General features: G+C 40.9%; 1 protein-coding gene across 1 annotated transcript; it reads left to right on the forward strand.

Annotated features, from left to right (window-relative positions):
• Positions 1-1,014: 1,014 nt before the first annotated feature.
• On the forward strand, positions 1,015-23,460 carry LOC310631685 (acyl-CoA (8-3)-desaturase-like; the record flags this gene model as incomplete). Its single annotated transcript, XM_083348341.1, has 12 exons — positions 1,015-1,263; positions 5,228-5,338; positions 7,694-7,891; positions 8,573-8,674; positions 8,763-8,891; positions 12,823-12,880; positions 14,621-14,697; positions 15,181-15,278; positions 15,997-16,093; positions 18,989-19,068; positions 22,603-22,728; positions 23,409-23,460. The coding sequence occupies 12 exons, from the start codon at positions 1,015-1,017 to the stop codon at positions 23,458-23,460; spliced, it is 1,377 nt and encodes a 458-aa protein (XP_083204467.1).
• Positions 23,461-24,176: the final 716 nt, after the last annotated feature.

The raw sequence follows: 24,176 nt of genomic DNA on the forward strand, positions 1-24,176 counted from the left end.
TAGCACCTCTAGGACTATGCAACCATACTGGCAGATCTGCTAATACATGTATATGGAAGGGGATAACTCTTCATTCTGTGGTTTAAAAACTGATTTTTTTTCTATTTCATTCAGTGAAACTTTTTAAGAGGAGGCACTTCAGGATAACACATATTTAAGTTATCTTAAATATTACTTCTTCCCCCGCATGAATAACATCATCTGGGCAGAGCCTCCTCATTCCCTACCTGCAGGCAAAAACACATCTCTGTCTGGGCACATCTATGGGACAATGAACTGGATTTATTACATCTAACTCTTGTTCCCAGAATCATGGAAGATAAATTGGGCATGGCAACCCTTAATGAATTCTTCACTTCTCAAAATAATGGTGGAGAAATCTCATCTTTTTTATTATAAACGACAGGGCTACGTTTCATCCAGTCTAAAGACAATAAATAGGGGCATTGGAGACTTATTACCCTAAGCCTATTACCCTACAACATGTATTTTTCACACCAAAATATATTTGACCTAAGGTGCCAGCCTGATGAAATAAACCATTCAGAGAAGATTACTAGACAGTATTTAAAGACTGTTAATGAATCATGAAATAAATGCTGCACCATGCGTGGGGGGGGGGGGAGAGATGATTCTTCCAAAGGTTCTGGAAAGGAAAAGAAGTGCTGAGTCTGATAGCTGAGGCGGAAGAAACCCAGGAGGACTCGCATGGTGGAACGCATGTCAGGGGCGGGAGTGTTAATCAAATGTACGGAGGCGGCTCGGTTACATTGTGATATAAAGTAAGAAGCCAGCGCTAATTAAGAGTGGCGCCGGAGAGCCAACGGTGTATTCTCGCAGCTTGACGGACCAATCAAGTGGCGAAGAGAGAGTTCCAGAACGAGGGGGGGGGGGCTTGATTGAGCGCGCTCTGTCTTTCTGTTGCTGAGCTGCTCGAGCTGCCTTGTCTGGGAATTGTGGTTTCGTCTAGGAGGTCCCCGTTGGAGAAGCACGGAATTTAACCCTCTGGGATAAATGGCTCCTCCGCTGCAGGATACCGGGGTGGAGGTTGGAGGGGGAGAGAAAAAGGCGAACGGGAGCGAAATCTGTTCCCGCCGTTTTTTCACGTGGGAAGAAATCGGTCTGCGCACGGGACGGATTCAGCCTCATCTTAAGGAGAAGTGGCTTGTGATTGACAGGAAGGTCTACGATATCAGCAGCTTCTACAATCGGCACCCGGGGGGCTCCAGGGTGATTTCCCACTACGCTGGGCAGGATGCCACGGTGAGTACAGCTACGTCTCAGAGTGCTAGTTGAGCAGGGGGAGATCTGAATTGCCAAAAGCGTCACCTATCCCGAAAGAATACAGAATAACAGAGTTGGAAAAGACCTTGGAGGTCTTGTAGTCCAACCCCTGCCCGAACAAGAAAGCCATTCTGGACAAATGGCTGGCCAGTCTCAGAAACCTCCGGTGATGGAGCATCCACAACTTCTGAAGGCAAGCTGTTCCGTTGCTTCTCACTGTCAGGAAATTTCTCATTGATTCTCGGTTAGATCTCTCATAAGTTTCCGTTTATTACTTCTTGTCTAGGCTGGTTCTCTCCTTGATTACTTTCCATCTATTGCTGCTGCTTCTGCCTTCACGTGCTTGGGAGAATAGGTTGTTTCCCCCCCACACACTTTCTGACAGCCTCTCAAATATTGGAAGACTGCTATTGTGTCAACCCTCATCCTTCTCTTTGTTAGATTAATTCCTGCAACTGTTCATCCTATGCTTTATCCTCCAGCCCCCTACTTATCTTCGTTGCTCTTCCCTGCACTTTTTAAAGCCTCAGCATTTTTTCTGTATGGTGGTGATCAGAACTGGATGCTGTATTCCAAGTGTGGTCTTACTAATAAAGCAGTATTATCACTTTGTGGGATCTCGATACAATCTTTTTGGACCTTGAGCCTGTCTTCCAAAGAAATTTACAGATTTCTTTAAATTTCTAAATTAAACTTAAACTTGAAAGAGAAATTTTGATTATCTCCCTATCCTCCTTAAAACAGAGCTCACTGGGAAATTCAAGGATTCATAAGGTTGCTCCCTTTAGGAATGGTTCCTCACTGAGGAATAGTGCCCAGAAATATTCCTTGGAAATACAGATGGTTTTGCTTTCATAACCAGGATTTTTCATACCAGCTTCCTCCCTTGTTGCAAATTTGAGTGGTTTCTATACTATCTCTCCCTTCTCAGTATAATCTTTTTAAAGGTTTATTTAAATGGTCTCCCAGCCAGGATTAGTGTCATCTTGGCAAAATTTGTTTCATATAAACTAATTACTTTTGATACCATCGACCATGGTATCCTGCTGCGACGGCTCAAGGGGTTGGGAGTGGGAGGCATCTGGCTGTTCGCAGTTTGTATTGGCAGGGGGACAGAGATCTACCCTGAGGCCCCTCACTTGTGGGGTGCCTCAGGGGTCAGTTCTCTCCCCCCTCCTGTTTAACATCTATATGAAGCCGCTGGGTGAGATCATCCTTGGGTCTATACCTATCGCCCTCACTCACAGCCCAGCTGATGCCTTGGTGGATGCCTGGGAAAGGGCGGCCACTGAGGCACTCAACCGTGTTGTACCCTTGCGACCTCTGACCCGGCGCAGATCCCATTGGGCTCCATGGTTCTCTGTGGAGCTCCGGGAGATGAAACGTCAGAGACGGGGTCTAGAGAGCGGTTGGAGGTCCAGCCGTTCCGAATCTGACTGATTGCAGTTAAGAACCTTTATAAGGTCTTATCTTGCTGCGATGAGGACGGCGAGGGCTAATTACTTCGCCGCCCTCATCGCGTCCGCAGATAATCGCCTGGCCGCCCTGTTTAGGGTGACTCGCTCCCTTTTATTTTTTATTTTATTTTATTTTAATTCCATTTATATCCCACCCTTCCATTCCATTTATATCCCGCCCTTCTCCGAAGACTCAGGGCGGCTTACAAGCTTAGCAGTAGCCTTCATTCTATGTATATGCCTGCTTATTAGGGCTTTCACACACACCCCCAAGCGGCATTATTACAAAGTCAGCTTAATTGCCCCCAACAATCTGGGTCCTCATTTTACCTACCTCGGAAGGATGGAAGGCTGAGTCAACCTTGAGCCTGGTGGGATGCGAACCTGCACTAATTGCAGGCAGCTGGTGTTACTTAAGGAGACATTAGCCCACTGCTCCACCACTGCAGCTGCACGGGTGCTTATGGGAGTATCTCGATACTCCCATGTTACACCACTCCTGTGTGAGCTGCATTGGCTTCCGGTTACCCTCTGGGTGCGATTCAAGGTGCTGGTGATAACCTTTAAAGCACTACATGGCTTAGGCCCGGGGTACTTGAGAGACCACCTGCTGCCATTGTCAACCTCCCATCGCCCGGTTCACTCCCACAGAGTCAGCCTCCTCAGGGTGCCGTCGGCCAGGCAATGCTGGCTGGCGACCCCCAGGGGGAGAGCCTTCTCTGTGGGTGCACTGACCCTCTTGAATGAGTTGCCTCTGGAACTGCGGACAGCCCCTGACCTTCGGTCCTTCTCCCTGAAGACCTGGTTGTTCCAACAAGCGGGCCTGGACTGACTACGATTTTTAATTAGGCTTTTACTGGGTTAAATTGTCTCGTAATTATTGCATCTATTGTTTAATTCTTTTTTTAAAAAATTACTTTATGTTTTTTAATTTTTATGGTTGTGAGCCACCCTGAGTTCTCAGGAAGAAGGGCGGCATATAAATTTAATCAAATCAAATCAAATTACTAACTGGTGTTTGACAAGTTTGACAAGTTATTTGAGTCAGCTCTCTTCATTAAAATACTATTTTATAATTTTTGTTTTAATGTATAGTCTGTTTGCACTGTTTAAATAGCATTGCTGTTTTAGAAAGTTAAGTCTAGCTTCACAGCACTTATGATGAATATAAAATTCATTGAAATCTAGGAGTAAGGTTTAATAAAAATGTTTATGATCACAATGTAAGATGTGCCATTATCACTTCTATTTTGCAAATGGTCTTGGATAAGCTGATGTCTTAGGTGTGGTGTTTGTAGGGAATATTTTTAAATTATTTAGCTCCAGAATGATGCCCAGTATTTGTAATGCCAAGACTGGTTTGATCATATTTGAAGATTTTACTGATAAAGTATTTTTGACTGCTTGATTAAAATTTACAGAGTACATATTTTAATTTCCTAATACATAACACATGAGGTAAAAGTATGGGCTATATTAAGAAACTTTGTAAAGTGCCATGTGATTTACTTCTAATAGAAAATACTTTATCAGCAAGATGTTCAGATGACAGTGCTGATGTTTGCCTATGTTGAAAGAGTAGAAGTTACACTGAGAATATTCTTTAGTTTTTTAAAAGCTTTCTTATTGGCTGTTTAGGAATGGAGATAGAGCAATTTGCTTTTGAATCCAAGTGATACATAATCACATATGATTATAGGAAAGTATTTGACTAATAGAAGAATTTGGCTGAACTTCTTAAAATTAGCAAATTAGATACTCAAGTCACTAGTAATGATTAAGCTTGTGTGTGTACAGACACACATACATACATACTTATACACACACATACCAAGTAATGGAGCCAACAGTAACAAAGATGTGGTTGCAGAGCATTTTCTATCATTCATTAAAAGATATTTATTATTTTCAGATTTCTGTGTAAGCTAAAAAAAGTTGTGGCTGCTTTAAAGAGGTGATTTATTAAATCAACATGACTCTTTAAACAGCTACTAGTACTTTTGTGAGTGGAAAAAACAAACTGGCTTAAATGAATGGTGGCAAGCTAAATGAGTTCTTCCAAATCCTTTTTCAAACATGTATGACCATAACAGCTAGGATTTCTTAACCGTGAATTTATGTATGCTTTCGCTACAGGACATATTTTAGAATGAGGTGCTCAAATTGAGATCCATGTGTCCACCAAAGCCTTGAATACAGTCTCTAAAGATCTCTGAAAATTTTAGCCAAAATTAATTAAAAATTATTAAATACCAGTGATTATATCATTTTAATTCAAATTAAATATGAATGAAACCAAAACTTTGTGTACTAATTTTTGAATAATGACTCCTAGCTTACCGCTCAAACTCTGGATGCAATCAGTGGACACTGATTGAAAAATGTATACCACTATTTTAAATTTAACCTCTTTGTGACTACTTTTTACATTTTCGTTTAAATCGGTGTTTCTCATTCTGCTTAATATTGTAACTTTTCTCTCACAGGATGCATTCACAGCATTTCACCTGAATAAGGCTCAACCAAGCAAGTATTTGAATTCATTGCTGATAGGGGAACTGGCACATGATCAACCAAGTTCTGAGCCCAGCAAAAATGTGAGTGTAAGACATCAGAATGAGGAGTACAGATACATTTCTATACTTTAAAAAAATACTTTACAGTGCAGAGAAGATTAAAATCAGAATTCTGAGTGCATTTGTGTGAGGCATGCAAGTGAAGGGCAAGAAGTGGGTGTGGTAAGTGAAAGCAAAGAAAAGCAGTGATTAGACGAGACTTGCCAATCTGCCTGCTTCCCCATTGACTTTGCTTATGGGAAGCCGGTAGGGAAGGTCACAAACAGTGATCATATGACTGCAGAACATTGCAACTGGTCATAAATGCAAACTGATTTCCAAGTGCGTTGTCATGGCTAGAACTTTTAAAACTAGTCATATGCCTCTTCATTCAGCGCCTTTGTAACTTTGAATATCCTTGAATGAATGGTCGTAACTTGAGGACTACTTCTATGTAGTACTGATAAAACAAGGATTAGTGGATGGGAGACCATCAATCCTGTCCACATGAAACAAAATATGATAAAGCTAATATACCTCACCCTTTTTTCTTTGCCTGATTGTACATCAGGCTGTCTTTGAAGTGTATCTGGACACTGTAGCTAATCCAAAATGGGCAGGTTTTCTCCTTTCTTTAGTGTTATATCTATGAAACACAGCTTCTCTGAGAACTACACTAGTCCCCCTTAAGCTTTCAAATACAGTTCAAGATATTGGTCATCATCTTTAAAGCTCTCCATTGCATAAAGCAGTATCCTTTTTCCTATTGTTTCTTCCCGAGATATAGTAAAAAGGGCATGCTCTGGGCCACAGGTCGGCAACCTGCGGCTCCGGAGCCGCATGCGGCTCTTTGAGCCGTCTCTTGCGGCTCCCAGCCGCCCGGTGCGCGCGCACCTCTTCCAACGGGCAGTGGTGCGCGCGCACCTCTCCAAATGGAGAGTGGCACCGCCCATTTGGAGAGGTGCACGCGCACCTCCCCGAATGGGCGGAGGTGCGCGCGCACCTCCCCAAACCTTTGGGGAGGTGCGCGCGTACCTCCGCGCGAACGGGCAGCGGTGCCGCTCTTTCAGGAAGCCCGCCGCGGCCCGTCTGTGAAGCTGCCGAAAGCGGCAGCTTAGCAGACGGGCCGCGGCAGCTTCCGCAAAGAGCGGCGCCCCTGCCCATTCCGAGAGGTGCGCGCGCACCTCTCCGAACGACCGGAGGTGCGCGCGCACCTCCCCAAACCTTTGGGGAGGTGCGCGCGTACCTCCGCGCGAATGGGCAGCGGTGCCGCTCTTTCAGGAAGCTGCCGCTTTCGGCAGCTTCCTCAAAGAGCGGCGCCACTGCCCCTTCGCACGGAGGTACGCGCGCACCTCCCCAAAGGTTTGGGGAGGTGCGCGCGCAACTCCGGTCGTTCGGAGAGGTGCGCGCGCACCTCTCGGAATGGGCAGGGGCGCCGCTCTTTGAGGAAGCTGCCACGGCCCGTCTGCAAAGCTGCCGAAAGCGGCAGCTTTGCAGACGGGCCGTCGCCATCGGGCAACCGGGAACCGGTTCCATCTCATTTTTTAAAAAAATGGCAGCCGCGTGCGTCCGCGCATGCGCAAAAAACCTTTTTGCGCATGCGCGTGCATGGACACACGCACGCGGCTCCCTGTTTTTTTAATTTGTGATGGAACCGGTTCCCAGTGGCTCTTTTTCTTTTTTAGGTTGCCGACCCCTGCTCTGGGCGCTCTTCTATTAAGCAATGTCATCTTGTTGGACTTATGCCTTCTCAGTGACAGTACCTGTCCTGTGGAACACTATGCCCCTCCCCCCACATTTGGATGACCTGTTAGCCTTTACAACATACTGAAAACCTGGCTGTTTCCAAAGGTATTTAGATCAGGTGGAAGATGAGCTGAGCTGCTATTGATGGTTAACAGTTAACCATTCATCCTTGAGCAGGAGAAAGAGTTATGTTTGGGGATGTTGTTTGTTTTTAATCCTGTAAGCCCTCCAAAGTCACTTGTGTGAGATGGGTGGCTATATAAATAAACTCTGTCATTGAGAATTTTCTATGTGATGACCTGTTTTTAAAGATTAAGAGGAATCAGAACCGAGTAAGACTGTGCAGTCAAATTATTTGTCTTGGCCTTCTGCAACCAGGTACTATCCAGTATTTCTTGGGTTGTGGCTCCGAATTCTGGGAGTAGTCATTATATACAATGCAGTATAATATAATACAATGCAAATAAAGACACCATACAAAGTAGGCAGCATCAAGGTGGTTGTCAAAATCTAAAACAATACAAATTAAAAGCCTGGGGAATCACATTTTGTAGCTGACATTTCATATCATTATTTGTAGCCATGTAATGTATGATTGTGGGGTTAAGTAATTTTTCAACTGGAATGACTACTTGTTGGGTTTTCCCACAGCAATTGCTTACCAAGGAATTCAGGGAATTGCGGTCCACTATTGAAAAAATAGGACTTCTGACACCAAATCCCGTGTTTTTCACTCTGATTTTTCTTCATGTTATATTGCTTGATATCGGTGCTTGGTTGACAGTCTGGTATTTTGGCACATCTTCAATACCATTCTTCACAGGTGTTGCATTTTTTACTACTGCTCAGGTATGGTATGGACCTTGTCATATACCGTAATAAGAATTGGTATCTTTTTCTATATATGTCTTAAAGGATTTAAAGTATTTCACACATTTCACTAAAGTGAGACACAAGATAAATAACTAAAATAACACTAGATTTGGGAGGGGGTTTTCTGTACTGCAACAGCATTATTCTTTATGTCACATAACATAAAATCTTAGCATTTGGGATATTTCTACACAGCTTTGCAATTTAACGGCAGTATAGTTGGCACCCGGTTATTGTTTTGAAGTCACAAATTACAAGTTGATTAACTTCGCTAATTGGGACCGGAATTTCCATTCCTAAAGTGATACGGTTGTAAAGTGCAATGTCATGTGACTGCATCCCTTAGTCACAGCAACCCTGGCCATTAAATAGACAGTCCATGAACCAAATGCAATTCCTAGACAGGGACCGATTACGTTCCAAATCTCTCTTCAACAGATTAAAAGTTGCAGGTTTACAGAATCTTATTTTATTTAACATGAATAGCTCCCTGAAATGAAATGAAATGAACCTTTATTGTCAAAGTACAACTATGTGTACATTGAGATTAGCTGAGCCTCCCTTTGTGCTTTAAATGTGTTTAATGTATTGATTTAGTTCTGAATTGTACAGTATATGAAATTAACTTCATTTTTTAAAAAAGTTTTCTTTTTCCAGGTCCAAATGTCCTGGCTCCAACATGATTTGGGTCATCTTTCAGTCTTTAAAACGTCCAAGTTGAACCATCTTGCCCATAGGATCGTCTTAAGTCTACTGAAAGTAAGCGTCCTTGCTTTTAGGGAAGCTTTCCTGTTTGTTGTCATACAAGGTTAAAGTCTGCTTTGTTCTTCTATCTCCTTTCTTCTAGGGATTTCCAGCCAATTGGTGGAATACTTTGCATTTCCAGCATCATGCCAAACCGAACTGCTTTCGTAAAGACCCTGATCTCAACATGCATCCCATTGCGTTTGCCCTAGGGAAGAAACTAGCTAGAGAGGTACATTTATGGAGTGCACATTTTTGAAAACCAACTGTCGAAGAGCTAGAAGACACTGAAGGCAACAAATCTTCATTATCTGTGTTTTGTATTTGCTAAACCATTTTCTTGTTTTTACTTTTTCTTTTAAACCTAATGTGTTTGATTTACTTTTACTGGATCTTTTTATTTATTGTTACGGGTAGTCCTCATTTAGCAACCACAACGGACCTTAGGATCTCACTATTGGAGCCAGCAACCTGCTTGTTAAACAGAGTGGTCACTAAATAAAACTGAAGCTGTGCTTATGATTTTGCTTCAGTTTTCCTTTGCTTTATAGACCTGCAAAAGTTGTAAATGCAAGGATTGGTCACAAAGATGGAGTTTGAGATATTACGTGAAGCGTGCGTAAGGCTGCAACTTTTAGTTACAAGTCTGTCTTTTTTTTTTGTCTCTTCATGATGATCGTGATCATGATGTATTAAACGTTTATGCCACCTAATTCTCAAGGACCCTGGGCAGCTCACAATAATGAAACAAATTACAATAAAATAAATAAAACAATAAAATAAAGATAAAAATGTCAAGTGCAATGAAGTGAGAGGTCTCCCTTACCGAAGGCCTGGGATCACCAGTAACCCTTCTTAACAACAGCAGAGTAGGGGCCATCCATATCTTGAGGGGAAGCCTCGTTCCAGAAGGCAGCCTCTGCTACAGAGAAGACAGACTTCCAGAGTTCTGAAAAGTGGCATTGTTTATTTGAAGGAACCTGGAACATGCCCAATTGACAGATCTTATAGGAGACAGATGGTCCCTCAGGTAGCCAGGCCTTATGCTATGTAGGGCTTTATAGGTAACAACCAGCACTTTGAATCACGCTCAGAAGCAAACTAGCAAGCAGTGCAGCTTACAAGGCAGAGGTGTTACATGGGCATACCAAGGCAAGCCCATTACTGCTTATGCTGCCACATTCTGGATCAGTTAAAATTGCCAGCTGTGCAGCCTTAAAGTATTTATTTATTTAATTTAATTTGTATACCGCCCTTCTCTCGAGGGACGTGGTGGCTCAGTGGGTTAGGACGCTGAGCTTGTCGATCAGAAGATCGGCAGTTTGGCAGGTCGAATCCCGAGTGCCGCGTAGCAGAGTGAGCGCCTGTTACTCGTCCCAGCTTCTGCCAACCTAGCAGTTCGAAAGCACGTAAAAATGCAAGTAGAAAAATACTGTAGGGACCACTACGGTGGGAAGGTAACAGCGTTCTGTGCGCCTTTGGCGTCTAGTCATGCCGGCCACATGACCACGGAGATGTCCTCGGACAAGCGCTGGCTCTTCAGCTTTGAAACGGAGATCAGCACCGGCCCCTAGAGTCGGAAACGACTAGCATGCATGTGCGGGGGAACCTTTACCTTTACCTTCTCTCGAAGGACTCAGGGCGGTAGTATCTTCTCTATTCTTCAAGGGCAGCACCATGTAGATAGCTTTGGAGTAGTTAGGCTATGAGATGCTTAGGGCATGAGTGACTGTCTGAAGGTTCTTCCCCCTCCCCCCCCGATTTAGGAAAGGGCACAATTGGTGCCTCAAATGTAGTTTTCCAAAGACCTTCCTAGTCACAGCTGGCACCTGCTGTTCAGTCAGGAGCTCGAAGTCCAGGTAGACCTCCAGATTGCATACTAACCTTGAAGGGTGAAATGATACCCCAAATAAGATAAAAGGTGGAATATTATTTCCAGATCTTGGCAGTGCAAACACCCACAGCCATTCAGTCTTAGTAGGATTTAAGTTACCCATTCTTCCTTATCCCTGGCAGTTTCTGACCACCCTATTACTATGTCAGGATGGGCGTATTTTGAGTCCCTTGGGTAAAACTGCCATCTATAAGGGTCTCAGAAGGGTACCTTCTCTGTCATGGAGCCCGCCTCATGAAACAGCCTTTCTTGGGAGATGCAGATAGTTTTGGGGAAAGCAGTGATAATTTGGCTTTTTCTCCTGGCTGCGTTGTTGTTGGAGCAGGTTTTATCAGGCCTTAATATTGTTTAAATATTTTGGGGGGGTTGTTTTAATTATTTTGTGGTACCATCAAATGTTTACATCTGCCTATCCCAGGTCCTAGGAAAGGACTCCGTAGGTAGACAAAAATGCCAAATCCAATCTAAACACCTGGCTGGCTGTGCGACCAACCAATTTAATTTAATTTAATTTAATAATATTTCTATACCGCCCTTCTCCCTGAGGACTCAGGGCGGTTCACAGGGCAAAAGTAGAATACAAAATACAAACATTAAAAAGAAATTAAATGATTGCCCAAGTTTAAAACAATTGATATACAATTATAAAACCCCAAAGATAAAATTAAGAATGCAAAAAATAAAAAACCCCACCAATCCCCATCAGGCTAGGCCGGCTTGTACAAACAAAAACGTCTTGAGATCGCGACGAAAGGAGCGAAGATCAGGCGCCATCCGGAGCTCTACCGGTAACTGATTCCACAGCTCCGGAGCGCCCAATACATAGAAGAGAGGGGCCAATCTATTCTCCAAAGCAACTGGTGCAGAATGCGGCCGCGCGAGTGGTGATGGGGGTCTCCCGATACTCCCATGTAACACCTCTGCTCCGCGAGCTGCATTGGCTTCCAGTTGCCCTCCGGGTGAGATTCAAGGTGCTGGTGATGACCTATAAAGCCCTAAATGGCATGGGTCCTGATTATTTACGGGAGCACCTTCTGCCGGCGTTAACTTCCCATCATCCTGTGCACTCCCACAGAGAGGGCCTCCTCAGGGTGCCGTCGGCCAGGGAATGCCGACTGGCGGCCCGCAGGGGGAGAGCATGCTCTGTGGGCGCGCCTGCCCTCTGGAACCAGCTCCCTGTTGAGCTCCGGACGGCTCCCGACCTTCGCTCCTTTCGCCGCTACCTGAAAACTTGGTTATTTGAGCTTGCCGGCCTGGACTGAGGGATTGGAATTTTAAATTTTTAGAATGTGATTTACTTGTGGGGGCTAATTTAATTTAATTTAATTTAATTTTAACTTTGTATATTGTGTTTTAACTGCCCTGTACACCGCCCCAAGTCCTTCGAGAGAAGGGCGGTATATAAATCCAATAAAATAAATAAATAAATAAAAAAGCACCTAAAGGATGGATGGAAAGTAATTAAGGAGAGAACCAAGCTAGAACTAAGAAATTTCCTGACAGAACAATTAGTCAGTGGAACAACTTGCCTCCAGAAGTTGTCAGTCCTCCAACACTAGACGTTTTTAAGAAGAGACTGGACTAGAAGACCTCCAAGGTCCTTTCCAACTCTTTTATTCTGTTATTCAAAAACAATACAAAATAACAAACCAGTCTGCAAATTGTGCTTAAAGATCACAAAGGCAGGTCTTAAAAAAACATCTAAGCGGTCTTGAACAGGAGATATAGTAACAATAATATCTATGTATTACCTCAGTCTTAATTAAGATATTTATATTTTCATCCTCTGTATTAAATTATTATTATTATTATTATTATTATTATTATTATTATTATTATTATTATTATTATTTTGACTTATATTATTTTGACTTATATTCCCGTAGGACTCATGCACCGATAGATACAAACAGTAAAAAATTTTATCTTCCTGCCTGGCCTGAAGGCTTCAGGAGTCATAGCAGATGGCTCTGTTGTATCATTCCAAGAGACAAAACACGATATTGTGGACTTATGAAGATTTTTAGGAGCAAAAATAATATTTTAGCTTTATTACGTAGAAAAAGGTTGTCTTAAAAGAGTGCAATAAACCTCTGCAAAATTTAAGGCAACCGTTTTACCCCTCCAAACACGCAACATCTGAACATTTTGGCCCTGCTCACATTAGACAGCTGACCACAGTCCTTGGGTCACACATAAATTATGAAAGGAGCATGAGGAAATAAATCTCTGTTGCTTGAATGAACTGCTAATGTTCCTTTCTTCATAGCTTGGATTGCAGAAAAAGAAGTTCATGCCTTACAATTACCAACACAAGTACTTCTTCAGTAAGTACCTCTGTCACAGAAAAATACCATATATCCATTATTTACAGTAACTGCACTGCCTGTCCTGATTTGTAGAACAGAGCTATAGGTTACAGCATCTAAAATAGTGAATTTGCAAATTAAAAGCTATAAGATAACCAGAGAAGACTTATATGTTGGGATCCAAGATGAAAATGAGAATTGATCGTGTCGTGTCATAAGAATTTGGGAATAAAGACAAAAGATAACATCAGAAATGGAGAGTAAGAAGGTGACAAATTATATGCTGATTTATAAAGATTGATTTGATATGAGAAATTAAAGATGCTGAATTATCACAACAGGAAAAGATACAATAATAAGTACTTTATTGCCTGCTGAAACATTAGTTTTTGAATTCATTACATTGAACTATGAAAATAACAGTTCTGACATACGAACAGAAGTATAAGCCAAATAAGGAGAAAGTATAGGATGCAATTAAGCGTGAGCTTAAATGGACTCCAGAAGATGGTAGAGGACAGGAAGGACAGGAAGGCCTGGAGGAATGTTGTCCATAGGGTTGCGATGGGTCGGACACGACTTCGCAGCTAACAACAACAACATAGGATGCAATATAGTAATTATAAGTTGGTCAGAAGCTGATTTATAAAGATTGATTTGATATGAGAAATTAAAGATGCTGAATTATCACAACAGGAAAAGATACAATAATAAGTACTTTATTGCCTGCTGAAACATTAGTTTTTGAATTCATTACATTGAACTATGAAAATAACAGTTCTGACATACGAACAGAAGTATAAGCCAAATAAGGAGAAAGTATAGGATGCAATTAAGCGTGAGCTTAAATGGACTCCAGAAGATGGTAGAGGACAGGAAGGACAGGAAGGCCTGGAGGAATGTTGTCCATAGGGTCGCGATGGGTCGGACACGACTTCGCAGCTAACAACAACAACATAGGATGCAATATAGTAATTATAAGTTGGTCAGAAGCTGATTTATAAAGATTGATTTGATATGAGAAATTAAAGATGCTGAATTATCACAACAGGAAAAGATACAATAATAAGTACTTTATTGCCTGCTGAAACATTAGTTTTTGAATTCATTACATTGAACTATGAAAATAACAGTTCTGACATACGAACAGAAGTATAAGCCAAATAAGGAGAAAGTATAGGATGCAATTAAGCGTGAGCTTAAATGGACTCCAGAAGATGGTAGAGGACAGGAAGGACAGGAAGGCCTGGAGGAATGTTGTCCATAGGGTTGCGATGGGTCGGACACGACTTCGCAGCTAACAACAACAACATAGGATGCAATATAGTAATTATAAGTTGGTCAGAAGCTGATTTATAAAGATTGATTTGATATGAGAAATTAAAGATGCTGAATTATCACAACAGGAAAAGATACAATAATAAGTACTTTATTGCCTGCTGAAACATTAGTTTTTGAATTCATTACATTGAACTATGAAAATAACAGTTCTGACATACGAACAGAAGTATAAGCCAAATAAGGAGAAAGTATAGGATGCAATTAAGCGTGAGCTTAAATGGACTCCAGAAGATGGTAGAGGACAGGAAGGCCTGGAGGAATGTTGTCCATAGGGTTGCGATGGGTCGGACACGACTTCGCAGCTAACAACAACAACATAGGATGCAATATAGTAATTATAAGTTGGTCAGAAGAAATAAGGCAGAAGGGTGATGAGTATGTGTGTTTTTAAAGTGTTTTTTTTTCCTTGTTTAACAGTAGTGGCACCGCTTTTAATAGTTCCCTTCTTCCAAATCTCCATATACCACTCTACCATCAAACGCAAACAATGGGTGGTAAGTATGCCTACCTAGGAAATGAGGAAAAAATGTTTTGTTTCAGACCTTCTACATGTCATCATGTTTTGGAAATTCTGTTCAGTTACTTTGGATCAGCTCCAGTTTGACAGAAGTGAAACCTAGAATACTTTAGTTACTCCCAGTCTCAGATGAAACAAAATCTGGATAGGACAAGCGTTTGGGGGGAGGGGGGCTGGTGTTGTTTATCCCATTGTTCTGCCTGCCCTCCCACTTCCAGCATATTTTTCTCCCTTGGCTGATAGGCAGCTGATCTAGCATGGTATGTCCCACTGGCCAACTCTGCCCCAGTCAGCTGTATTTACATCTATGCTTGGAGTGAAATAGTTCGTGTGTGGACTATTGCCTACTCCCCATTCTCCAAAAGCCTATACTGCTAGTGGGAGCTTATTTTACACAAAGTATTGTAGCATAGGATTACTTATAGAAAATACTATCTTTTTTCTGTTTCTTCTGAAATAGGATCTAGCCTTGATTATCACTTACCAGATAAGAGTCATCCTTATCTACTTACCCATTATGGAATTTAAAACTTTTATGGCATTCTACTGGCTGAGCAGGTAACACCAACTTTAATTTTTTTATTAAATAATTATCAACTACTGACAAAATACCATCCGTGAACCAGAAGTGCCATATGACCACATTCTGTACCTTTGGAAACTTCCAAGTGGTTTTCAAGGACAGCTATGGCATAAATAACTGAGAAGGCCTTCCTGGTATACAAGATAAACCTGTGTAAAAGCTTTCCTAGTCTAACAACAAAGTACAACTAACAGCTTGTTCTTTGAGCAGGAGCTGAGCGTACAGGATACCCACCAAATTCTGCACTAGTTACATCTGGAGAGGTTCAGCTCCATTCAGAACCTCAGGCAGAAAATCCCCAGAATTAGAAAGTCCATGTACCCACAACCATTTGGTCTTGTCAGGACTGAGGTTAAGTCTGCGCCTCCCCCCCCCCCCCGCCCTGAAACTTCCACAGCCTGTAGGCACTGGGAAAACATCTTGACAACATCATTCAGCCAGTCAAGGATTTATATATTTAGCGGAGTACTATCAATGTATGGATGACATCTGATTCCCTGGTGACAGATGATCACCTTACTCCAAAGTGGCACATTGCTCAGTAGCTTTACTGAAAACTTTTGGAAAGTCAAACATACAATGTATGTTGTATTCATTATAACAAACTGTTTCATTCCATCTTTATTGTTCAAGTACTTCTGTGAAAGGGTGCTTAGCAAAAAAAATAATTTGACACTATATTGGACTTTGCAGATTTCTGGAAGCAGCTTGGTTTATCTGGGTTTCACAAATGAATCACATTCCAATGAATATTGACTATGACACAAACATGGACTGGGTATCTACCCAGGTAAGTCTATTTCCTCTTGTTCAAAGCATTGATTTTTGAGACTGATCACAGAAAAATTTGGGAAACTGATGCCAAATTGGAGGTAGGAGAAAGGTTTGAATCTTATATTTTCCCAATATGGCAGTCTTTCAATTCATGCAATTAATTCATTCCTTCCAAATGTATTTCTGCAGTCTCTCCATCTAAAAGAAACATCTGGGAGAAATGTAATTTAAAATTAACCACCAACAGGTACAAAACAACACAACCACAGAAAACACAAGGAAAATACAAACTAACTGTGAAAGATTGAAATCCTGTGTACCATGAAGTAGTTTTTTAAAAAGTGATCCAATTTAGGCAAATTTTTATCATTCTAATATAGGTATCTCCTGGAGAGTTGGGATTAAAGATGGAAAGGCTTGGAAAAAGCTGGAAAATATCAGGGGAAAAATGGAAAAATTCAGGGATGAAAAGTTTTTCTTTTCCTACTTTTTTTCCTAGCCTCTTTTTGTCTTTAAAACTAGAGAAAACATTTGGAAAGAATAAAGAGGCTGTAGTGAATAATTCCATTTTTGAATAAAGAATGTAATAACACAAGAAGCTCATATATTGCTATTCTTCATGCCCACCAAATGATTTTTATTAACTTGTAATGCTTGTAATCACCTTGGATATTAAAGCAATGCAGTTCCTGTCAATTGCAAGAGGAAAGAGTTCAGGACTCTTTCTCTCTCTCTCTCTCTCTCTCTCTCTCTCTCTCTCTCTCTCTCTCTCTCTCTCTCTCTCTCTCACACACACACACACACACACACACACACACACACACACACCCCTCTATAACATTTATACAGCCACCCATCTTACCTCTATGTTGGTCGCAGCCAATAATTAAAATTACGTCCATAATAAAAAATACATAATACATACATCTACTTAAACCATAAATATTAAAAACCTGGCACCTGCAGTCCATCATTAAATCTCATCCACCTCGCCCCCTCCCCATTCTTGGGGAAAAGCTGAGTCTGAAGTGCTTTTCAGAAAGCTAGGAGGGTAGAAGTCTGCTAAACTTCAAGGGGAAGGATGTTCCATATGGAAGGAGCTACCATGGAAAAGGCGTGCTTCCTAGATCCCATAAGATGGCAACATTTAAGGGAAGGAACTAGGAGCCTGCCCAACCTGACTAATCTGGCAGGATGGGTAGATATCGTTAGGGAGGGGCTGATCCTGCAGATAACCTAGCCCTGTGCCATATAGGGTTTTAAAGATAACCAGCACCTTGAATTGCACCCAGAAGGAAACCAGGAGGCAATGAAGCTTGCTTAACAAGAGACATTACATGGGTAAACCAAGGGGCAGCTATCACTGCAAATGCCAGTGCATTCTGAACCAGCTGTATCTTCCAGGTGGCCTTCATAGGGAACTTCTTATAGAAATGCATTGTCGTAATCTAAGCAGGAAGTGAGCAAGGCATCCCAGTCAAGGAAAGGGTACAACTGGCACACCAAACCAATCTGTGCAAGGGCCCCCAAAACCATGGCTGCCACTTGCTCCTTGAGCAAGAGCTGTAAATCTTAAGAGGTCCCCCAAATTGTGCACCCACTCAGTCCAGGGGGATTGCTAAAAACCCAGAGCCACTCTGTCTTGCCAGAGTTGAGTTGAAGCTGGTTGCTCCCCATCCAGAGCCTTTACTTGCTGACTTCTCTATTCTGACTTTTTATCTAGAGGTTGGTGGTTCTAGAGAACTCTATAGTATAGCGAGACAGGCAGGTTTCTGCTTTGCAATACGGGATTTTGTTTTGAACACGCAATTAGCAACTGCTCTCTAGATGCTAGGAGGTAGGTCCAGTGAGAGAACCAGGTTTGAACAATCCAGACTCACTGACTCTTTCAGAAAAGAGTAGCTCTAGGCAAAGGCCCCTAAAATCTTGGAAGAGAAGGAGCATTACTATCCTGTAGTAACCAGTACCGTACCTACTGGGCTGATTCAGTCCTCTATTATCATCAGATTGCACTGTTGGCGGCAAAACCCGGTCAGATTTTGTATACATTAAAACTGGGGTGAGTTGTTCTTGCCTTAAGGTGAATTCGATTTTCATATAAGGAAGAGGGAGGGAGGGATAGAGATTGCCAAAGCATGTTTTCTCTTGGGCAAATACAATAGTATGGCTTAAACACGGGAGTGGAGGTATTGCTTAAAATCAGATAAGTTCCACATGGCGTGTGTCCACTCTGCATAGTCTAACCAGAAGAGGAAGCAGCAGGTACCTATACAGACATAACCCAAAGATTGGGGAGGTAGAGGGTGGCTGCTTCAGGAACAACCCTTTCACTCTAGAACAGGGGTAGGCAACTTCGGCTCTTTTATGACTCATGGACTTCAACTCCCAAATTCCTGGGAGTTGAAGTCCATGAGTCATAAAAGAGCTGAGGTTTGCCTACCTGTGCTCTAGAACATCCTTTCTCTGAACTAATGTTAGCTCTGATCTTTTTATCATTCAGAAGAGCTGTGAAAGCAGTTCTTTTTTATCAGGTTTAGGGGAGTGGGTGAGGTTCTTCTTTAATAGACACTAATTTGCTAGGGTCTTAAAATATTATGCTTATATTGGGATATGTTTGAATGTTTTAGAATTGTGAGCTTCCTAGAATCTGGTAAGCTGGGGGAATAAAACATTTTTAAGTAATAAATGCATATAATAGCAAATAATAAATGCAAATAATAGCAAAAAAAAATACAGACCTAGCTTCTGTGGAACCAAATAATGCTAGTGAGAGATAAAACAGATCCAGATCTCCAGGTAGTTATTTTGCTCAGATGTTCCATTGGAATAAAAATTAGTGTGGTTTCAGAATGGAAATATTGTATAAGTTTGTGAAACAAGGAAAAAATATTATTTCTTTGTTTTCCCACAGCTCAACGCAACGTGCAATGTGGAACAGTCATTTTTCAATGACTGGTTCACTGGTCATCTGAATTTCCAGATTGAACACCAGTAAGTAAAATCCTTAAGGTGACATTACTTTATAATTAATTATAAATGTCTCTGGCAAAGATAAAACTCCTTGCAGTGTGTTTAACCTCCATTTGAGATTATTAAAAAAACCAAGACAGATTTTTATTTAAATGTTCAAGAACTATTTGCAAAAAGCTTAATTAAGCAAAGATGTAGGAAAGTTTTTAAATGGACAAAAACACAGTCTTTTAAAAAAATTATTTTTGGTGAAAGTGCTTTAATACATTCTTCACTAAGTTAAGGAGAATAGCTCAGCACATGAATGTTTGCTCTCTAAAGAATGCATAGAATTGGGGGATTCTACAGAAAAAAATATAAGGTAAAGACAGACTAGGAGATTTAGTTGCCAATATGATGTTTGTTGTGATTGAAATGAAAATGGCTGAAAGAAGTAAAGGAAGGAAAAATAAAGGGGGAAAAGACAAAGTGGTTTGTCTCTTTATTTTATATGCTTGGGACATTTTCTGAAAAAATGGCTACTAGAAAAATGGCAACAAAGGGCAGAAGGGGTGCGCCAGAACAGCCAGCAACTACAGAAAATATACTTCATAATTTTTTTTCAACAATCAGAGAATACATTTTATCAGATGGGAAATAAAATGGATGCTTTTGAAAAAAAAATAGATGAAATATTTCTAAAGTTAGGAGATGAAAGTTGGTGTTAAAATATATAGAGAGATGTAAAACAAATTAATCACTGAGTGGAAATTTTAGACAAAAATTCAACGCAAAAAAAATGGATAATTTGTTTAATGGAATTGAGAGAGAAAGAATTCTTTTTTTTTTCATTTTTTATTTTTTTTTATTGAAAAGTTTTAAAATACAATTTTCCTTTAAGAATCCCCCCTCCCCCCCCGACTTCCCAGAGCTAAATACAAGGTATATATATAAAAAGCAATCATAAACAATCATATACTAACAATTATAAACTCTAAAATCCATCACTCTCTAGCTTATATAGGATAAAACAAACCTTAATAATATTGAATATCTCTCTAGCTTATATAGGATAAAACAAACCTTAGTAGTATTAAATATATATAAAAATAATAATAATAATAATATAGAAAAAGAAACAAAGAAAGAAGACTTATTCAAATATGAAACTTCTTAACCCTATACTTATTCTGGATAAACTCAAGCCATTTTCTCCCTTCCATAATATAACGTTCTTGCAAGTAATCTTTCTCCAACTTTTAGGCTAATAATTCAAATACATACTTAACTTTTTAAAATCTAAATACCATCTATAAAACATTTTGTAAAAATTCTCTCTTAGATTTCAAACTTGTGTAAATTTTGCATTCCTCACCCAAATCTTTTCCCACCTCCCACTACTTGGCTGTAAGTACGTTGTGAAAGTTCCATAGACTTCTGCTGATCTTATTCTTTTATCTTTTTTGATCGATTTAAAGCAGCACGCGTCACCCTCTGTTCTCTGGGATCATCCAAAAGTGTTATATCTTGATCTCCTCCAGCCCCATTCTCCTCTGTCTGCCCATCTTCAGCCTCTTGATGTTCTCCTTCTCCAGATCCCTTTGCAGCTTCCAGAAGTGTTAATGGGGTTGCTTTTAAAATATTATTATAAAAATCACGTGCTTGCATCGCAGTAACCAGACGGTACCTTTTACCTTCATGCATCACCATCAACCCAGCTGGGATCTCCCATCTGAACCTTATATCTCGTTGCTTGAGCTCTTGCACAAGAAATGTAAAATCCTTCCTTCTCCTTAAAATCTTTGGAGGAATTTCTTTTAGAACCAGAACTTCTTGACCAGCAATCACGACTTTAGTATCATAGGCAGCTCGTATAACTTCATCTCTAATTTCCCTTTTTGCAAAATAAACCACCACATCTCTAGGCAACTTTCTCTGTCTAGCAATCCATGAGTTCACACGAAACACTTTATCCATGCCTCCTTTTATTTCAGATGCTGGCTGTTTCAATACCACTTCGAGAGCCTCAGAAACCAGCTGCTTTAGATCTTCCTTAATATTCTCCTTTAAACCTCTGATTCTAATGGCAAACTGCATCTGGAAATATTGAGCAAGACTCGATTCTCTATCCAATTTGTCTCTTAAATCGTCATTCTCCAATACTTTTGCTTCTAATATAGCATTCTTTTGAGTCAAATCTTCCACTTTTTCCTCCAAAACTTCCACACATTCAGCCACTTTATACACTGAAGACAAAATGTCTACCTTCATCACACTGAACTTCTGTTCCATTCTCTCCTCCATTCTCTCCTCCAACTTCTTCAATTTCTCCTCCATCTGTGCAAATTTATCACCCATTGCTTCCAAAATTACCTGGGCATGTTTTTCCAAAGCATCTCGTAAGTCCTTCAGTGTCAATACATCAGGAGGATACAACGCCTGTAATGAAGATTGTTGCACCGGAGAAGTTCCAGCACTCCGAAGAGTTTTAGGGGGAGGTTTAGCCGCCATCTTTTACTTTCAATTGTGACGCACTTTCACTTTAAGTTTAAAAAAACCATTAAGCTCGAGAGTAAAATAAAATAATCCTCTTCACCTTTTCCTCTTGTACCGCTCTGCCTGCTCTTATTGCTCCATAGTCCTTCCTTCAGGCAGGGGTGGTCGCAGACGCCTGGCTCCGCTCCATAAAGTCAGGAGCAGAGGCGCAGGCCAGCTGGGAGCGACCCAGGCTACGGGGGAGTTCAATCCTTCGGCCGCCCAAGCTACAAGCTCAGGCGGCCCCGGAGAACTCGACCCCTACCTGGGGCCTCTCCCCCTCCTCTTCTCCCGAGGAGGGGGCTTCAAATTCGCCCGAACAGCTGATCGGCGCTGTTTCGGGCGAAAATCACACAGCTGAGCCGCGGGCAGCCCGGGAAGGCTGTCTCCGGCGCCGCGGAGCCACCGGAAGTCGAGAAAGAATTCTGTTTGAGATTTAGAGCTGTCCAGACATTCCAGTGAAAATACTACAGAGTAACTTATTAAAGTTTTGACAATTTTTTTTGGATCTGGAAGAGGAAGACAGGGAGGCAGAAGTAAATAAAATTTATAGAATAAATTACAGATGTAGTATATGGAGGAATGTCCCTAGAGAGGTTTTAGTGCATTTTGTTAGATATTTGACAACTGCAATGAGATTATTATATACCCCCAAATAGAAAGGCTAGTCACTACCCACTGTGAAGGAATGGCTGGTGAAGATGATGAAACCTGTGGAGATAGGCTAAATTAACTTCATCGATTAGAAAAAAAACAAAAACCCAGCATCTACATTAATGGCTGACTGGAAACCTCTTATAGATCTTTCGCATAAAGTGGGAGAAATGCATTATGATTTCTGGTTTTGATGATTAGAAAAAAATGGATAATAAAAATGACTTTTGTAGCATAGAGTAAGAGTCAGAGATCAATGTGAAATTGGGAGCTCTTCTTTGTTTTCTTTCTTTTTTTCTTTATTAGTTTGTGTTTAGTTATTTTGTCTATAAATCTTTTAATCAACTTCATTTTTTTAAAAAAATAAACTTTTTTGTTTTTCTACAGCCTTTTCCCCACAATGCCTCGCCACAACTATAGTAAAGTGGCTCCTCTTGTGAAATCCCTCTGTGCCAAGTATGGTATTTCCTATCAGACCAAGTCCCTCCTTACAGCCTTTGGAGACATTCTGCGGTAAATATGGCAAGAATTTTATGACCACAAAAAAGAGTAATTGGCTTGGGTAAACAGTTAATCGGCTGAAGAAGCTAAAGCGACAACTAATCAAAGTTAAATTGATGTCTCCAGGACATGGTCTATATAGTGGGGACAGATCAAGTACACCTAGCCCAGGTTTCATTGTGAGGTGCATAATAAAGGCAACTCCTTGAAATGTGGACTTTTGCTAGGCAGTAGATACCTGATAATAAGAACTGCAGTAGCACGATAAATCAATCAGAAAGTAATGGCTCTATGATCTTGAAGTCTTACTGAAACAAATCATCTTTAGACCATGATTTGAAACATGATTTACCAGAACAAGAAATTCCAGAATCTGAGATCTGGTCCTTTGCATCCTCCAGCTATGCTTCTGATGGGAATGAAAAACAACATATATTCTCACATTATCTTAGTGGTCAGGGCAAAACTAGAATTGTCCTTGAGAAGTGATGGTCAGAATGCCTGTTCCTTCACATTTGGGAAGCAATCATTGTGACACGAGTGGAAATTTTCCCTCACCCAATTGCAGTGGGAAAAGACTCTCCATGTATACAGATCACTGTAATGTAAGGGGGTAACAAAGATGTTGAAAGATTGTGATACATACTCTGTCTCCCCTCTGTATAATGAAAGAACTGTACACTGTCTTACAGATCTCTTAAGGTCTCTGGAGATGCCTGGCTTGAAGCATATCTGCACGGATAAACATTTTGAGAATGAACTCCATCCCCATGAAGATGCATCACGCACTAGAGGGCAGCTGGTGGACTAAGGAAGAATGTGGGGTCTAGTGGGAGATAGGCTAAGTGATAGCTTTTCTGGGATGGGATAATTGTGGTACTTCATCCTCTGTACAGTGTTTCCTTGGATCTGTATTCTGTTTGTACTATGGCACTTGGTGGATATGTGAAAGGTGAATTGGTGCCCTTGTATTTTCTTGCTTCTATGAGATTGAAACTTGGCTTTTTCCTTGTTTGGGGAAGGGAGAAGGTTGTCAGATGGGAGAGGTGAAGAGTTTAGAATAGAAGGATGAAGTAATGAGAAGAAAGAAGATAAAAATACAGTTTGTGAATAACATGTTACATGTTACTTGAAGAACAGCTTAAAGTTTTAGGATGGCTTGCAAGGTCCAGTGTCTCTTAAAAGGAAAGAGCAAAATTCTTAGAGCAGTTAAAACCCCACAGTTCAGTATTTGAAGTTTGAATCTTCAAAAATGTTGCAATAAAATAATAAATATTAGTTTGATTGGTTAGGTTTCTAATGTTCTTAAGAAGGAGAAAAAGCAAGTGAATGTGATCCAGACTATGAGTTTTGGGAGGATTGTTTTACACCCAAATGGATCCTTCCATATTTAATTCAGAAAAACGTGACTATCGGCAAGACCAAATAGCTTCCATTCTGTCAAAGTCCCATGTCATACC

This window comes from Vipera ursinii (genome assembly GCF_947247035.1).
Source record: "Vipera ursinii genome assembly, chromosome: 1".
NCBI lineage: Eukaryota > Metazoa > Chordata > Lepidosauria > Squamata > Viperidae > Vipera > Vipera ursinii.